This window comes from Wasmannia auropunctata, unplaced genomic scaffold, assembly GCF_000956235.1.
Source record: "Wasmannia auropunctata unplaced genomic scaffold, wasmannia.A_1.0 LD336078.1, whole genome shotgun sequence".
NCBI classification, from domain to species: Eukaryota; Metazoa; Arthropoda; class Insecta; order Hymenoptera; family Formicidae; genus Wasmannia; species Wasmannia auropunctata.
The window spans coordinates 1295396-1313321 of NW_012026812.1; the positions used below are offsets into that span (position 1 = coordinate 1295396).

At 37.7% G+C, this 17926-nt stretch overlaps 2 protein-coding genes across 2 annotated transcripts; one reads left to right on the plus strand and one right to left on the minus strand.

The window, feature by feature from the left end:
* The first annotated feature begins 8103 nt into the window (after positions 1–8103).
* On the plus strand, positions 8104–13067 carry LOC105448761 (exosome complex exonuclease RRP44). Its single transcript, XM_011687503.1, has 14 exons — positions 8104–8310; positions 8444–8617; positions 8709–8866; positions 9049–9236; positions 9330–9556; positions 9881–10159; positions 10235–10519; positions 10692–10929; positions 11021–11279; positions 11401–11644; positions 11808–12028; positions 12120–12288; positions 12385–12663; positions 12735–13067. Exons 1-14 carry the CDS (start codon positions 8257–8259, stop codon positions 12894–12896), a joined length of 2937 nt encoding a protein of 978 aa, XP_011685805.1. The 5' UTR covers positions 8104–8256; the 3' UTR covers positions 12897–13067.
* On the minus strand, positions 12958–17287 carry LOC105448760 (TAF5-like RNA polymerase II p300/CBP-associated factor-associated factor 65 kDa subunit 5L). The gene is made up of 10 exons (XM_011687502.1): positions 17062–17287; positions 16788–16951; positions 16001–16340; positions 15348–15580; positions 15083–15265; positions 14845–15000; positions 14391–14538; positions 14137–14305; positions 13861–14044; positions 12958–13784 (listed from the first exon to the last, which is right to left on the minus strand). The coding sequence occupies exons 1-10, from the start codon at positions 17134–17136 to the stop codon at positions 13661–13663; spliced, it is 1776 nt and encodes a 591-aa protein (XP_011685804.1). The 5' UTR covers positions 17137–17287; the 3' UTR covers positions 12958–13660.
* Positions 17288–17926: the final 639 nt, after the last annotated feature.

Sequence of the window (17926 nt, forward strand, 5' to 3'; positions counted from 1 at the left end):
GGGTACGACGCGAAGGGAGACGTGGAGGACCAGGTCGGAGGCACTCGGAGGCGGAGCGTATCGCGTCAACTTTAGACCGCCCTTCTCGACGCGCGCCGCGGCCAGCCCGCCCGGCGGCAATTTCACGTCGCGCCGTGTCGGCGTCGCGGACGCGTCTCCGCTGCGCCGCGCTGCGTCGCGCCGATGATGACGATTTTTTTTTTCTTCATTTTCCGATTAGGCACTAAAATGTTTAAGCGTCGATTCTTATGCGGGATTTATTTTTCCGATCTCTCTATTTTCTCTAATTCAGAACTTTTGAGGAGAGGAAAACGCAAGAATGTGTAATTTCTTACGTTATTAAATCTCTTACGTAGTTGTATTTACTTGCAATTAGCTTATTTATAAGTATATATATTCCTTGTAATTAATTTAGGAAAAGGGAGGCGAAAAATAGTAGTGCAACTGTAAGGCGGTATCTAAAATTACAAAAGGAGACTTATATCTAAGACATCCCGCGTGTCTTATTATGGCTCGCATTGACATTATTTAATTATTTCTAAGAGATATATAAAGATATCTATAAATTTTTATCCTGAACAGCGTTTCACGCATTGCTTTGTTTCTCTTTCGATATATTCAAAAATGAATTCATATTGCATTCTCGAAACTCAAATTCCCGAGATTTTTCTTCATCTTTTATCTTAAACTCAACACAGCTCCATAATTAAAGTAACTGTATCATAATTCGTCTCTCATTAATTGGGACTGGAAACACATCCTGTGATGCATTCAGACATAATATCTTGCGTAAATCTGTAAACCCTTTCAATGATTTCTATGATTTATGATTAATAAGAAATTCTGAAATTACTTATTTTGAAATTTCTTTTTCGGCCACATCTAAAAACACGCCAGCAACTTGGCCAGATCTGAAAAAAATGTATGCCAAAATTGCCAAACCGATTCCGACGGCGGACGCTTATACCTAAAGCCTAATCCGCGAAAAAATCGTGACAGACCGTATATGTCGGTCGCGGAATTATTATGTAATTACGCTTACGTCGCGTTTCGTGAGGCGCGTTAAGCAACCATTGTTTTTCGCACGATCGCTTAATCACCGATTAGGATCGATGTCAGGAATTAAGGTCAAGAGAACGAGACCGCGTCGCCGAAATCGCTGACGAAAAGATATCGCGACTCGTATGCACATTCGCGATTAAATGTATCACGAAGATACGATTATTCGGCAATATTACGCTCTACTCGCAATATCTGCATATCATCAAATCCACAAAAATTCTCTTTTAACTCCTTTTTACATTAATATGAAGATCAACGAATTGATTCTATTCCAATAACGCACCTACTTGTCTTATTACGAAAGAAAAACTTGAGATTTATTATTGAACAGCTCGGGTAAAAACGAGATACTAAATGTGCAGAACATATTCGAATTAATATTATAGAATCCAAGTATATCTAAAAATGAATTTTGCGAATTAGAGCTGATAAACAGAAAAATTAGAAGTAGTAAGACGTAAATAGTAAAGGGATTACAGTCGAAAACGTAAGTAGCAAATATCGTAAGTATAGCAAATCAAATATGTTGATTTGTTTACTATTTACGTCTTTTATATGCTAGGATTATTATGGACTAATTATTCTATAATAGATTTCAATCTCAATCAATTGAAGATAAAGTTTTTTTAGATCAAATTGCGATTAATTGTTCGCGAAAGTTGTCACAAATAAATAACAAAATTTTATCCTTTCTATTAGCATTATTTAACATTGAAATTTTAAGAGATAGAAATAGATCGAGAGAAGGAGAAAGAGAGACAAAGAGAGAGAAAAGAGGATAAAAGAGAGAAGAGAAATACGCTGATGCTAAATTAAATCATAATAAAAGAGAAATCATTGCATAATGATTTCTTTCGAACAAGAAATGTATTTATCAAAATTCATCCCTTTTATTCATACATGGTGTAAGCATGAAGTATCCTTAAGTAACGTAATTAATTAAATGTAATTTCTATATACATTTGCAGCGGATTTCACGATACGTTTGCCGCCGCACGCAGAAAGGACGAGCATCGAAGGAGCCGAATCACGGAGGGAATGACGTATCGATAGATAACGCGCGACCGCGCCGCAAAATGTCGCGTAAACGATACAGAGGGTGAGGGAGAAAGGAGCGGAAACCGCGACGCCATGTTGGGGCGGCATCCGCGAGCCGCACGCTTCCCGCGATTGGTCGAAGGTTTCGTTCCGAAACATCAATTCAGTGCGCACTCGTGCCTCAGCCCCCCCTCCCCCCGACTTCTGGCTAAGCTTCGCATTCGATCCGCGAATCCGCGACCGACCGGCGATACAGGAAAGGAACGCGAATCCGCCGCTTAATGGCGAGCCGTCCGTAATTCCGTGCGAACGCGAACGCTTCCGTGCCCACTTTTCCGCGCTCGCGGAGGGTCTCGATTTAACCGAATGAATCGACCGTTAATTCTGGACTGACCAGAGACTTTCAGAAAGACGAATTTCATGACGTGCAGTCGCGTGTATTTCGAGTTATAATTCGAGAGAAATTTCGTATAATTATGGAAAGTATATAGAACTTTACAGGTCTGTTCTTTGTAGCTGCATTGTGTCATACATTCCACACTTAAAAAATACATAATTAGATACTGAAGAGAAATAGAAAAAAATGAAACAGTATACGGAAAGCTATACTTTCAGCTACTGCAGGAACTAATTGATATGTGAAGCTCCTATATATTTATGAATGCAGTTCACTTGACACTACAAATGCTTCGAAGTATTTGCAATGATTGACCAATCAGAAAATAGAATTTTATACTAATTGATCAGACAAAAGCGTTTGTGGCATCAAGTGAACCGTAGCCTGCATCATGTCATACCTACATTCAATGCATTACATAATGAAATAGTAGTTTTTCGAATCGAAACGAAATTTTCGCAACAATTAATAAGTAACAAAAATTAATGTTACGTCATCTTTCAAGTCGACACCACCTCGCTAGATTTAGATTAATTATATCAAATTATGTCTTACAAGACGTTTTGGATGTTTTTAGATAGCTAGTCTAAAGTTTTGAAAAAATTCATCTGACGTTATATAAACGTTATATAAACGCAGCAACTCATCTGAGAAAATTAATTGTCATTCTAATATTTTGTAAATTTCATCCGATGTAATCGCATCCGTTAATCGCATCCCATGTAATCGCATGTGAAAGATTTTTTTAGTAATACGTAATTAAACGATTCTACTTAAATGAGACGTTTAAATTAATTTATCTTAGTTCTGATACTTCTGATAATTTATGGGTTACATATATATTTCTAATATTTTATACGGAGAAAATTTTTTTTAAATTTACCCTGCAAATCATGTTAATTGCGGGACAATATAGTATTTAGGAAAATTTTACTGTGCGCACTACAATAAATTTGACAGTAGTAAAATACAGTAAAATTTACCTAAATACTATATTGTCCCACAATTAACATGATGCAGGGTAAATTTAAAAAAAAATTCTCTCCGTGTATTGTTACATATTTTAATGAAATTTGTAAATAATACAATTTTTTTGCAACATCTTATTGTCATATAACAAATTGTATTATAGTGGCTTGTGTTATTAAAACTCCACGAGCATGAAGATGAATATTACTTGTGGATTACTTAAAAAGATTTTTTCTAAAATACGAAGCGCGAAAGAGGACCGAATTTCATGCAATTCCATCTTAATTACCCGCGGTCCAGATCGGAGCGGAGGATTAATCAGAGGGGGAGAGGATATATAGGGGAGATTCACGAGGGAAATCGCGGATCACGCGAGTTTGGCGACAGGAAGGGAAACAAATGGGAACAACGGTGGTCAAGCCGCGGCCGCGGATATATTTTTCAGCTGCCTCATGGCCGGGTGCGCGATTTGTTGACCGAATGCTGGGACTTACGGACGCCGATGTTGCTGATATAGCGGGGTATTGTTAACCCGGCACAATGACCATGTTTAGCAACATCGACCGACCGGTCGTGTTCGATTGTTCGTAACCACCCTCTCTGCCCCTTTCGTTCCCCGCGCTGCGGTCGCTATTGCGCTATTGTCGACAAGTTGCCTCCGCCGCAAGAGTGGCGATTGACTCTTTAAATCCGTTCGTTCATTACAGACATTTAATTTCTGATGATTTTGGTCTCTATACACACTGCACATGCAGTTTTACCTCGAAGAGAAAATTATATACAATCGCATCTTTCTAAGTCTTGTTTACCGTTTCTGATGAAATAAAAATGGTAATTTATCATTAGAATAATTATTTTCGCGCATGTATGGAGTCTTTTACAATTAACCATTTTTCATATCTCTTATCGGGAGGAATCTATAGCTCTTATATCAACTCTCATGCGAGAACTTTATACAATTAGAGTCGTATAACAGTCGTAGGTTTTAAGTAATAGGAAATTAACCTGCAATCACAGTGGAATATGACAATAAATCAATCGATCAATTTCCTATGATTTAAGACTCTTGTGACTCCTGTTTGTAGACCCCGCATTATTACGAGATCCAGTTACACTTTCGCGAAGAGTCGCTTTCCGGCAGCAACAGAGACTTCAAACGATATTTGCGATCGATCTCTCGTCGGCGCTCTCGAGCGAGCGGTTATCAAAAAGCGATAAATCGCAGACCAAAGAGCCTTTATCCTATAGTCGATCAGGCTGGAAAAACGACCGGGAGAAACGCGAGAAGGAGTCCCTGTTTTGATTGGATAATGTCAAAGCAAACTGACCTTCTCGGGCCCGAACTAATCTCTCCCTCTCTCTCTCTCTCTCTCTCTCTCTTTCCATCTCGGTCCCGTATTCGGGGCTCATCCCCTCGCGTCGGTTTTACTGCCGTTTTATAGTCGTTTGTCGCGGCGAGGCGAGACAGGGGCGATTACCACGCGGTCACGTTCCGTGCGCCGGGCGTATAGCTGTGACTGGAAGCTCCTCGTCTCGCGCACGGAACGCTCACGACACGGCATACGGTTATTCCTCAGCGTTAAATGCATTCGCATAAATGGAACGACGACCAAACGTAACAAGGGGAAGACCTCGGGCAAAAGGGATTAGGAAGGCCACGAGCGCGAGAAATTTGGAGAAGGCCGCCGGCAATAAGAGCAAATGGGAATGTCTAAGGACAAGGTTTTTTAAATCTAGCATGATACTTATCTAAATAAATGCCCATTAAAATAATTATTTTTTTGCAAATACCAGTGAATCTTTTATAGTTTGCTTATATAATTTTTTAATTTCATGTATATGTACACATTACCGGCCAAAAGTATGAAATATTTTAATTGAAAATATCCACTAAATGAAATAAAATCAAACGTTATGAATCACAATTTAATATGTTTTTATTATTTCACTTAATATACAATTAATATATTTTTATTATTTCATTATTTTATAATGCAATGAAAAACAATATATAAAATGAAATTTGAAAGAATGTTAGAAAAAATATTTTTTACAAAATTCTTTGCAAGAAAAGCACATAAGAAAATATCACATATTTTTTCATCAAAGTAGCTATCTTTACATTTAATTTATCCTTACATAATTTTATTGATCTAAGTATTTTTGTATAAATCTGCTGAAAATTCATTAATTTTTTCTGACTTTAAAATTCTTCTAATCATCTTTTAAAATAGCTTGCGATGCTCTTCATTCGCATATATCCATCAACAAAAGATCTCGACTCTGATTGACGAGCCTTTAATTTCATACATTTGTCTATATTGCCGGCGGATCGAACAGTCAGCCGAAACGAGAGCAAGAAATTCTATGAATTCTTCGAACACTGAAATGTCTCCGAAATGTCGCGGAACGCAGGCAGGACATTGTCGTCCCGACGCGAGAGAGGACGTCGTAAATTATTTGTATAGCTAAGACTGTGACTCTCGTCCCGGGCGACGGCTTCATATTTTAGCGTTGCCACGAGGCGTAAATGTTTACGTTAAAGGCGACCCGCCGTCGCATAATATTGCCTTATCCTTTACCCCGCGCGACGGGCGTGTTGCTTGCACGCGCGCGAGAGCGAGCCCTTCGCCCGCAGTCCGCGCCGCTCGTAAAAACCCTTGCCTTCCTTCCCCTGCCCCTTCCCGCCCATATCGAGCGGGATAGATTGGGCCGAACGAATAATAACATATAAGGCTCCGTTCACGAATAAGTCAATCGGGAGAGGGCTCAGGGAGGAGTGGAGGGCCGCGCTGCCGAACGGAAGCACGTTTGTCGATTCGATTCGAGTCCAATAAGCGAGATTCAGCAGAACTCGCTTTCTAGATCGGTTTAAAATAATAAATAAATAGTAAAATAAATAATACCGATCGTTACCATTCAAATGAAGACGGATAACTTTATTCTAGACGTGCTCTCTTGCAAAATTTTTTGATACTGGAGATCAATAACTCTGGAATTTTAAATATAAAGAGCTTTCTGTTCCAATTTTATAATAGCGAAATAGATAATTAACGTAATGTGATTAACGCAATCTTTCATAAATCTTCCAGTTTTAACTAATATTTCAACAATTGATTACACGCGTATAATTAAACCTGAAAGCGATATATGTGATTAAAAAATCTTTCGGTTCTAATCAATTAAATTTCTTGACAAGATTATCCATAGTTGACATCAAAAATTTATCTCTTATGATTTTTACAAAATTTTGTTGTATATATTATACATATATTCTATATCATTATAATATTAATTATGTTATTATAATTAATATTATTACAATATTAATGTAATAATTGACTAATTATCTAAAATTACAAAAGTGCCAAGGTGCTAAACTCCGATTAATTTATCAAGTGACTTTTATTGTCTTACATGATAATTTATTATATGACAGAATTATTAATTTTTTTTGGGCATCGCATAGAAGGACTTAAGTTAGGGATGACGAAATATACGAGTTAGAACTGTAAATAATTGCTGTAAAAGCAATTCGTGAATTGCCAAATAAATTAATTCAATCGACTTCAATCACTTATGGCGGTTTTAATTAAAGTCGCCATTAACTTCTCAATTAATATCTATGCTACTATTTTGTTAATATGAGTAGAATCAATTGTTAATTTCTTATCGTTTAATACTTAAAAAAAGAATTAGGACTACGATGAATTATATACTTATACAAATTTTGCTGGAAGCAATTCTTTAATTATTTTTTTTCAATTAAATTAATCGGAATTCCATCAAAGTCATTCTCGCAATTAATGCAATTTCTAGATTTTTTTTCTAACATTCGAAAGATAAATAAATCACAGCATCAGGCTATTGTTCATCTGGCGTCATCTAGTTACGCAAATTCAAAGCACGATATTCAAAGCACGCGTATTCTAGCAGAGAGAAGCAAGAGAGCAGCCATCCTGGCCTTTTCCCTGGGACCGTCCTCGTAGCGCAAGCACATACATCCATTTTTGAAATGGATACTATTATACGTAGCTACGTGCATGCTCGACGTGATTACGATTTTATCGACAATGGCAGCAATGTTGCGCATAAATTCGGTGCTTCGTTTTCCTCATCGACCGTCATTATCCAATTAAATATTAAATAATATTCTAAACATTTTATCATTTAATTCTTGTAAAAAAAAGCGTACGTGTCATGCATTAATAAACGCACAACGTCGCTAATATAATACATATAAAGATATTTTTTAAGATTCGGCCAAAATCGCGCGTACAGGTGTTCAATTTTTCACTTTTTTCTCGCCGACCGCCATTATGCAATATATTATGAAACGTTTTAGCATCAATTACTAAATAATACAATATGATTATTTGTTACCTTTGATACAACCAAAATGCGATTTGATAATGTTATTATCATCGTCGGAGGAAGCTATATAGTATCCATTTGAAAAATGGATATACGGCGTTGGTATATGGAGGATTTTGACGGTCCCACGTAAAAGACGCCGGGATGACCCGGGACGACTGCGCTTGCGGCCGCGTCAGCCGCTCCTCATGCGCATGCCCGGCGCCCGCTCGTGCTTCTCTCTGATTTCAGCATTGGCCTGACATCTCTTGGCCGTCACAAGTACTTGATAGCCATCTGTACACGTGCGCGCTTTCTAACCTCTCGCAGCTGGTCACTGGATTTACAATAATTTATAAACAGCTCGAAGGAATTAAAGCTACCGAGGAGGGAAATTCGCGCTGTGTAACGCAGCGTTTAAATGAACGCGTACAAACATGTTAACAACAAAGGTCTTTTTTAGAAAGACGAAGGGAGGGAATATATTCAAGGTATGGGTATTGGTTTTTATCTTACAGAAATTTTTCTAGAAATTTTCTGAATATAAAAATTGAACTCGCTATCTTGATCGCTTTATCGAAAAAAAAAACTATTAACGAAATATAATAATTTTTCTCTTATCAGACCGTCAGAGAGCACTATCTCAGAGATGACATTTACTGCGGCTTCAATTCGTGCACAAGGTGCAAAACGAGGCTTCGGGATATGGTGCTGGACGTGGAAGAGGCTGGCGCCAAGTCCTCCTTAATTCCAAGCCCATATTTTCTTGTACTCGACACGAATATAATTCTGGATCAAGTAAGGATTTTATCCAACGTGCGATCGTAGTGTTAAGCATGACGAGTCTTCTGTCAGATTGTTCGAGCACTTTTGATTTCTAATTACACAGATAGACATACTGGAAGAGGATGCCATCGCCAATGTAATCGTCCTGCAAACAGTACTGGAAGAAGTTCGGCACAAAAGTGCCACCGTGTATAAAAAATTGAAGCTTATCATAGGGAATGCAAGGAGAAAGTTTTTCGTGTTCATCAACGAACATCATCGGTGTGTGTGCAATAATTATTACATGGTGGTAGAAGATTACAGTTTATGTTTAATGTTACACATATCTGATATCACACATTCTGTCCTTAACAGTTTATTCCTGACATGCTTTACACTACATTTTTGATTTTATGTTTTATGTTATATTGTTCACTAACTATATTATGATATGTTGATTTCAGGGAAACTTATATGGAGAGGGAACCCGGTGAAAAGATAAACGATCGTAACGACAGAGCGATACGGGTTGCGGTTAAATGGTACAGTTCCCATTTGAGCTCTGATGATAACAATATAAAGATTGTTTTGCTAACCGACGATGTCGAGAATAGAAGACGCGCAGCCGAAGATGGCCTGTTTGTTGTGTCGAGTAAGTGTTATCTGATTTCATTCTATTACATTAAGTTATATTATTTTGATACGAATATGGTATTTATAATAACCCATACATTATTTTTCACAGTGGAAGATTATATCGCGTCGTTGGAAAACGCAAGTTTCCTGCTGGATAAATTATGCAAACGTTCTTACTCTTCGGACATTCAAGGCCCGGATTTGTTTCCCTGTCATCTAACACCCGTGGAAGTGCACAACGGCATATCGTCTGGGAAACTGTTGCAAGGGACATTTTTGCAATCCAGGGAAAATTTCCTCGAAGGAAACGTGAATGTTGAGGGAAGAGAAAAACCTGTAAGATACATAATTGTTTGTGAATATTTAAATAGTATCTTTAGTGTTTGTAAATTGTATCTATCTCTCAAGAAGAAAATCATTGAATGTCTATTTGAAAAGTAATAATAAATAATTTATTTGAATCAAGATTATAAGATACATATAATTTTTTGTGAATTTTTAAATTGGATGTCATAAATATGAAATGTAGCTGAAACTTTTTAAACTTTAAAACTTTTATTAAGCATTATAATAAATTTTTCCTTGAATTTAATAATATATACGCAACGTGTTTGGAAGAGAGAGAGTGTCATTGTTTCTATCATCTCATTTTTATTTTAGATATTTGTGCAAGGACGATCTCATCTCAACAGGGCAGTCGACGGTGACATAGTCGCGATTGAAATGCTGCCAGACGATCAGTGGTCATCGCCCAGTGAAATTGTTTTGCAAGATGAACAAACTGCGGATGCTGACGACGTCACAGAGGATGAGAAAGCACTCCGCAAGCAGAATTTATCAAAAGCGCAAGAGAAAATACCGACGGGAAAAATTGTTGGTATTATCAGGCGAAAATGGAGACAATATTGTGGAATATTGCAGCCGAGTGCGATTAAAGGAGTAAGAATATAATTTTGTATTATATGACATATGATAAGAATTTCTTTTTATCTATTGTATTTGTTTTTTTCAAAGAATGTAAGGCACTTGTTTGTCCCGGCCGAGAGAAAAATTCCGAAAATAAGAATTGAGACCAGACAGGCCGAGATATTGAGTAAGCAGAGAATTATTGTCGCACTCGACTCGTGGCCGCGAAACTCGAGATACCCGCTCGGCCACTTTGTGCGGGCGCTTGGTAATATCGGCGATAAAGAGACGGAGAACGAGGTATTGCTCTTGGAACACGATGTTCCGCACAGCCGTTTCTCTGACGCTGTTCTTAGCTTCCTTCCCAAATTACCGTGGATCATCACGGAAGCCGTACGTACATATATTTAATCAAATTCATTTATTAGCTAATTATATTGATTGCACAAAGAGTGATTTAATACATAAGAGTAATAATTAGATAAATGTAGTTATGCAGAATTGCTGTAAAGAATTATAAAATAATATATTTATATATTATTTTATAATATACAAATTCTTATAGGATGTTGCGCAACGAGAAGACCTTCGACATTTAGATATCTGTTCCGTGGACCCGCCAGGCTGTACCGACATTGACGATGCACTACACTGCAGAAGTTTATCGAACGGTAATTTCGAAGTTGGCGTGCATATCGCGGATGTATCCCACTTCATAAGACCCGGGACCGCGCTGGACAAAGAAGCAGCGTTACGCGCTACTACTGTGTATCTTGTCGATAAACGAATCGATATGGTACCAGGTAAGACAACAGCATTCCATTTTCAAGTAACATTACAGGCAGTTCGAAATTGTAAATTATACAACATAAAAATGTTTCTTTACTTCTTCAGAATTGCTCAGCTCGAATCTTTGCTCCTTGCGAGGTAAGGAAGAACGATTTGCGTTTTCCTGTATATGGGAAATCGATCCCGACGCGAGCATAGTCAACACGCGATTCTGCAAATCCATAATTTGCTCGCGTCAAGCAATGACGTACGAGGAAGCTCAATTGAAAATCGACGATGCCACTCAGCATGATGCTATCGCGATGTCATTGAGAGGATTAAATCAGCTGGCAAAGAAGTTGAAGAAGAAACGTTTGGAGAATGGGTATGATTGTGTATTATTTGATCCAGATGTGATACTTGTATCGAAAATTATTCTAAGTTACATATCGAATCACTTTTCACGATAAACTGCATTTTTCTAATATTAAATAATTTACTTGCAGTGCCTTAACTTTGGCATCACCGGAGATACGTTTCCAAGTGGACAGCGAAACGCACGATCCCATCGACGTGGAGGCGAAGAAGTTGAGAGAGACTAATTCTATGGTGGAGGAATTTATGCTGCTTGCAAACATTAGCGTCGCTGAAAGAATATTGGAAGAATTTCCGGAATGCGCTATGCTGAGGAGACATCCCGAACCACCGCAAAGTAATTTTGAACCGTTGATTAAGGCTGCCGAAAATCAGGTATTGTCGTTTGGCTTTACACACAATTCCAATCTTACAATCAGTTAGATATTTAATACCTAAAATTTTAAAAATTGCAGAAAGTGTCTCTTCCTTTTATTTTGAAGATTAAATCCGAGTGATAGCTATACAATATGTATGTTTTTAAAAATTAACTTTACAGGGCTTCACTATTAATACAAACACCGGAAAGGAATTAGCCCGATCGTTGGAGGAAACTCATAAGGAATCGAATCCCTATTTCAACACGATGCTAAAAATATTAGCTACGCGATGTATGTTGCAAGCGGTATATTTTATCAGTGGAATGCATCAACCGGAAGAATTTAAGCATTACGGATTGGCGTGTCCGATTTACACGCATTTCACATCTCCTATTCGAAGGCAAGTCGCTTGAAAATCATTAAAGGAGCGTGATTATTAAATTAACTCGAATTCACTAAATTTCAATTCCGTTTCTTAATGTATCCTACAGATATGCGGATATAATTGTGCACCGACTGTTAGCTGTGTGTATAGGCGCCGATGCGACGTATCCAGAGCTGTTGGATAAGAAGAAGAATCACTTGTTGTGCCACAATCTGAATTATCGGAATCGAATGGCGCAATACGCCGGCCGGGCGTCAGTCGCACTTCACACACATGTTGGTTCGATTTATTACGACGATCTCTCTTCAATCTTTCTGTACCGATATGGAATGTTATTTGTAATTTTAACGAAATTGTTTTATCCATTTCAGATATTCTTCCGCAATAAGGTTCAGGATGAGGAAGGATACGTTCTTTTTGTACGGAAAAACGCTTTGCAAGTGCTTATACCGAAGTATGGCTTGGAGGGCACTTTGTATCTAAATAATTCCGCTTCATCGTCCGTCACGTTCGTGTACAATTCAGAGGATCAATCCCAAACCTGCGGGAACATCGTATTTCGGGCATTTGATCCTATTGTCATACAGATGAGCTTGGACAGATCGAATGTCCAGCATGAAAAATTATTTTTCAAACTCGTGAAACCAGAGGTAAGGAAAGCGAGACGTGCGAGGACATTCGTAACACTTTTAACGGTTTTTGCTCATTTGTTTGATTACAGATTCCAGGTTTCAGCGTTCCTCCATTAAATACGAAAACTGTTGGCGCCACCGAAGAAAATTCTACGAAGGAAACGTTTAAACGGAAGCCAGAAGACCTTCAGCAGGAGTCGACCAGTGTTCATAATAAGAAAGCCGGAAAGAAAAAGAAAAAAAAGAATTGACATTAGTCTATTTTTTTTTAAGTATAATGCGAATTATACAATAAAAAAATATAGACATTGATTTTTATAAAAATTTTGTATTTTCTTTCACTACTTTTTAACATTATATTCACAACTTATAAAGTCTTTATAACAAGACAGAAATTTTCAATAAATCGTTCTTACACAATATTTCCCACAGGAAACTTATGTACATAATTACGCAGACATAAATGTCTGATAATTTCTCTCATTGAATTATTAGTTCAAAATGTGCTCTTTCACACAATCGAAACTCATTATTAAATACTTAAAATTTTTCATTGTATTTGTGAAAAATTTGATGGCAAGCAGCAAACATAATCCTCATGAGATGTATAAAGCGTCACTTGAAAATTAAAACGAAAAATGAACGATTGAAATAAAAAATAATTAAAAAAAGAAAAATACAATTCACTGGATTTAATTGATAGAAGTAAAAAGTTAGCATGCTTTTGACGTTAAAACGATAAATAAAATGTAATGAGTATAGTAATGTATATAGATTTAGTTGTACGCAATACACTGAAATGGTGATGCACTTCTTAAAAATACTGTAAAAACTCATATGAGCTTTTATGTATGATCAAATCTTAAGTTAATTATATAATGTATAAAATCAACTCTAATTGCAGGCAGTCTCAAGTTTGCTGAAAAATTGTCAACGTATAGTATCAGATAAAAAAAAAATTAATTTAGAAGTACGTTTTACGTTTGACTAGCACGATAATAAATAATAAAAAAAATTACTTAGTGCCGATACAAATTAACGAATTGTTTTTCTTGTAATAATTCAATGAGAGAATGCTTGAGCAATATGTTGAATAAATTTGTGGCGCCTCTGACTGTGACATAGCACTTGATGATCCTCTGAAAAATAGGCAATATGCGATATAAACAAGTCCAAGTCGTAACGAGAAAAAAAAAGAGAATTTAATTAATGTACCCATTCAACGTTTTGATGAAATCTTGAGTAGGCCACAGCCGTACGATTCCGTCTAGGCTCGCGCTAGCGATGTATTGGCCATCCAAGCTCCAGTCCACATTCATGACTGTATCTTTATGGCCTTTCAGTTCAGTCAGCAAACCATTAGATGCCAAATCCCATATGGATATGGACTTATCGTCACCTGATTAACGTAGTTTCCGTTGAAGGACAATTCGTTGGATGTGATTTTGATATTATCTTATATCGATTTTTTATAAGGTACATATAAAATACCTGCAGCGGCCAGGTATTTGCCATCTGGACTAAAAGCCAAGGTGTAAATGGTCGATTGCGCTCCAACGTATACCCGCAGTAGATTCCCATCATCTTTCCCCCATAATCTTATCGTTTTGTCAGCGGAACCGGTCGCTAAATACCTTGCATTTGGATGAAATTTTATGCACTGAAACAAAAGATACGTAAAACAAATTATATCACTATGATATTGTGAAATAAACGTAGGTTGTAAAAGAGATTAAAAAACATACATTAACATCTAAAAAATGTCCAGCAAATATTCTCAAGGGAAATGTTCTGTCCAATGACCACAATTTTGCAGTTCTGTCGTGTGAACCTGTGCCGATATACAAATTGAACACACTGGTATCCATGCACCATATAGGATAGCTATGACCGCTGCAACGAGAAAAATCTGTCTATGTTTCATCTACAATATATTATTTTGTATCATTCGTTCTTCTATTTTAACAAAAGTTACGAGTCTGTAGAAAAAAAATCATCGAAACCAACAAGGACTTTGACTAAAAAAAAAGATTTATTTTGAAACTGCAAGTTTATCTTTATTTGATTCATAGTTAAAAATTGTAGTCTATAAAATGAAAAATTGCGAATATTTTTTATACGACTGCGAAATTTGCCGTCGTTCCAAAATCGCCTTAATTCTTTATGAAAAGAATTTATTAGAGAAACAGAATTGCTTACCTATATATTGCTGTACATGAGTAATTATTGAGTCGCCATGCTCTCATATCTTTGTCGCTCGATACGGAAAGAAGAATATCCACCTCTGGAATGAACCTTAAATCGTGCACTACGTCCGTATGTCCTCTTAATATTATCGCCCCTGCCTCGCTTCTTCTGTTATCGTAAAATTATGTAATTTCATCATCAGGATATCGCACTCAAAAATAAGAAGAATGATAATACAATTGCAACTCACACTGTGCTCTCTTGCTCGTTGAGTTTACAAAATGACGGTATATCACAGGCAGACGGAACACACGTTTGCTTGTCTGTCGTTTTGACCAAGACAGTCTCGCCTATACCCCACAAACGTATTTCGGCCGTACTAAAACCCACGGCTAACTTGTCCATTCTAGGCGCGATAAGACCGCAACTTGCACTGCAACAATGAAAAAGGAGATAAAATTAACTGTAAGTAATGAAAATAAGAATCATAAGATAGATAATGATCTGTTATTTACTTTTCTACCGCATTCTTCACTGTAAATAATCTTAACGGTTGATGAGCATTATTCTGTATTAATCGTATGGCCTCCTGCAATTCCCTCATTTCGCGATCGACACCGGTACCGGACGGTTGTTCCACATGGCCGTTAATACTCGCTTCGTATCTCTGACTTTTCTCTTCAGGTACTTCTCCGTCCATCTGAGGGCTGTCTGCCTTTCTAATTATTGTGATGTGGGTATTTATAATCTACACAGAATTGTAAGAAATTAAAGTTCATTGCTGCGAAAATAAATTAATCAAGAGACTTGATCGGGGAGTACAGGGATAATTACAACAAAAGATCTTTCGATGTTTCGGATATTATCAACGATATTATAGATCCGATACAAGGAAGACTTTGTGTTAATTTAAACACTGACTGCAAGACACGTATTGAAACAAAAGTTTATATTTATTTTCAATTTTGACGTTTTAAGTAAAAGAAATTATTTTGACACAAATGCAATTCAAAGTCTTAATGGTAATATGTATTATCTAAAATTAAAATCAAAATGTTTGTGTATAAAATTAACTTTTTTAATTAGTATGTGATTTATGTAAAAAGGCTTCTCTGCAGAATTTGGATGGAAATAAAGATATATTAAAAAAGAAACCAATTATATATACCTGCATTAATATTATGTGCCCATATTTGGTAAGATATTGTCTCAGGCAAATATGTGCCGATTCGGACAGGTCTACTTTATACTTTCTAGTTCTGAACGCGTTCACCAAAGGTCTCAGCTCAATGTCTTGCACCGAAAATACACTAGACAACTCTTCCAAGAAGTCCTTCTCCGTGTCGCTGACAAACTCGTTCTGATGCGTCTTTAGGAATTGAATCGCAGCCTGCCGATTACCGGCGTGCAGCATCTCTAAATAAAGGTGACAAAATATCGGATACAAAAGTCCTTGCAGCTCCGCTCTTATCTTCTCGTTGAGTATGACGCTTATCCATTTTTTCAATCTGCAAAGAGAATTGTAACTTGAGCAAAAATCGCGTTAAAATCAATTTGTTATATTTGCAAAAAAAAAAGGCTTTCACAAATCAATTAACATCATTCACTTTCCAATCGAAATTTCAATTTTAAATTATAATTCCGTCAAAAATTCATACTTTTATCTTCGAAATGTTGCAAATAAAATCTAATTATCGTCATAACAGCCTCCCGTTGACAAATGCAACGAAAATTGTCTCTCTCTTGAGCAGTCGAACTCGAAATGTCGCGTGAAAGCTACACCAACCACACGTCGTGATATAATGAAAAATAAGAATATAAAATATTAGAATCTAGAATTAGCATTGGATTGAATCGATCGAACAACAAAGTGCCTCTATCCCGCTAAATCGGACGGAGTAATTGCGTCGTGCGCGGTTTTCGGAAGGAAGCTCCAAGTCCCGCAACGACCGTACCGCTGATAAGCCTGATCCGCCGCGGTGATGTCAACGGTGATGGCACTGAAGACAATCGAGTTCCCCTGCGAGGTGCCGCACTCCACGGTCGCGCTCAGCGTCGTCTGGTCGCCGTTCTGGCAGAGCGAGTGGTCGCCCTTGCGTAGGGCGTAAACGTCGTGGGTCTGGAAAGAAAGGGAGCAGGTAAGCGGCGAGCGGGCGAGAGAGGGAGAGGTTATGGGCGCACACGGTTCGCCGATGGCCGAACCACGCTGCGGCGTGAGAAACACCGCACCTGATAGTGACGCCGCTTCAGATAAGACTCGATCGTCGCGCTGATCACCTCGCTCTTCATCCGCTTCATCTTCATCGAGGCCCGGCGACGGCGAATCTCATGAATCCCGCGACGACGGTGCCCCGGGTGACCGGGGATCCCTGCGAACGGGGGGGAGAAGATGCGTGACAGTACGGGATCACGGGGCACAAACACCCCGCCTGGCGGGGAAGGAAGGAAAGGAGAGGAATGTGTGCGCGCCGCCGATGTATACTCGCCATAGATCTAACAGATGTAAGATACGCATAACGCAATCGACTCCCTGGCCCGGCTGGTCGCGTGCGGGCTTTAGTCCTGGAATACAATAGGTGTAGGAAGCCTTAAGCCTTAAGAAATTGACCAATCATAAAAGATTATTCCCTTCAAATTCAACTACGATTGGTCAGTTTCTTACGACTTAAAAGGCTTACAACTTCTATTGTGTTTTGGGCTTAACCCAAACATTCTTGAAAAGTCACGATGACATGAAGATGACATCAAAATAATAATTTAATTCACTGACAAGATACTATTAAGGTCCATCTACAAGATGAGAGTAATAAATTGTAAGCCGTAAGAAATTGACCAATCACAGTCAAATATGAGAAGAATAATCGACTGTGATTGGTCAATTTTTTACGGCTTACGACTTACTGCTCTCATTGTAGATGGACCTTAAGTCCCGAAATACAATAGATGTAGTAAGCTTTAAGTCGTAAGAAACTGACCAATTAAGGTCCGTCTACAATGAGAGTAGTAAGTCGTAAGCCGTAAGAAATTGACCAATCACAGTCGATTATTCTTCTCATATTCGAATGTGATTGGTCAATTTTTTACGGCTTACGAC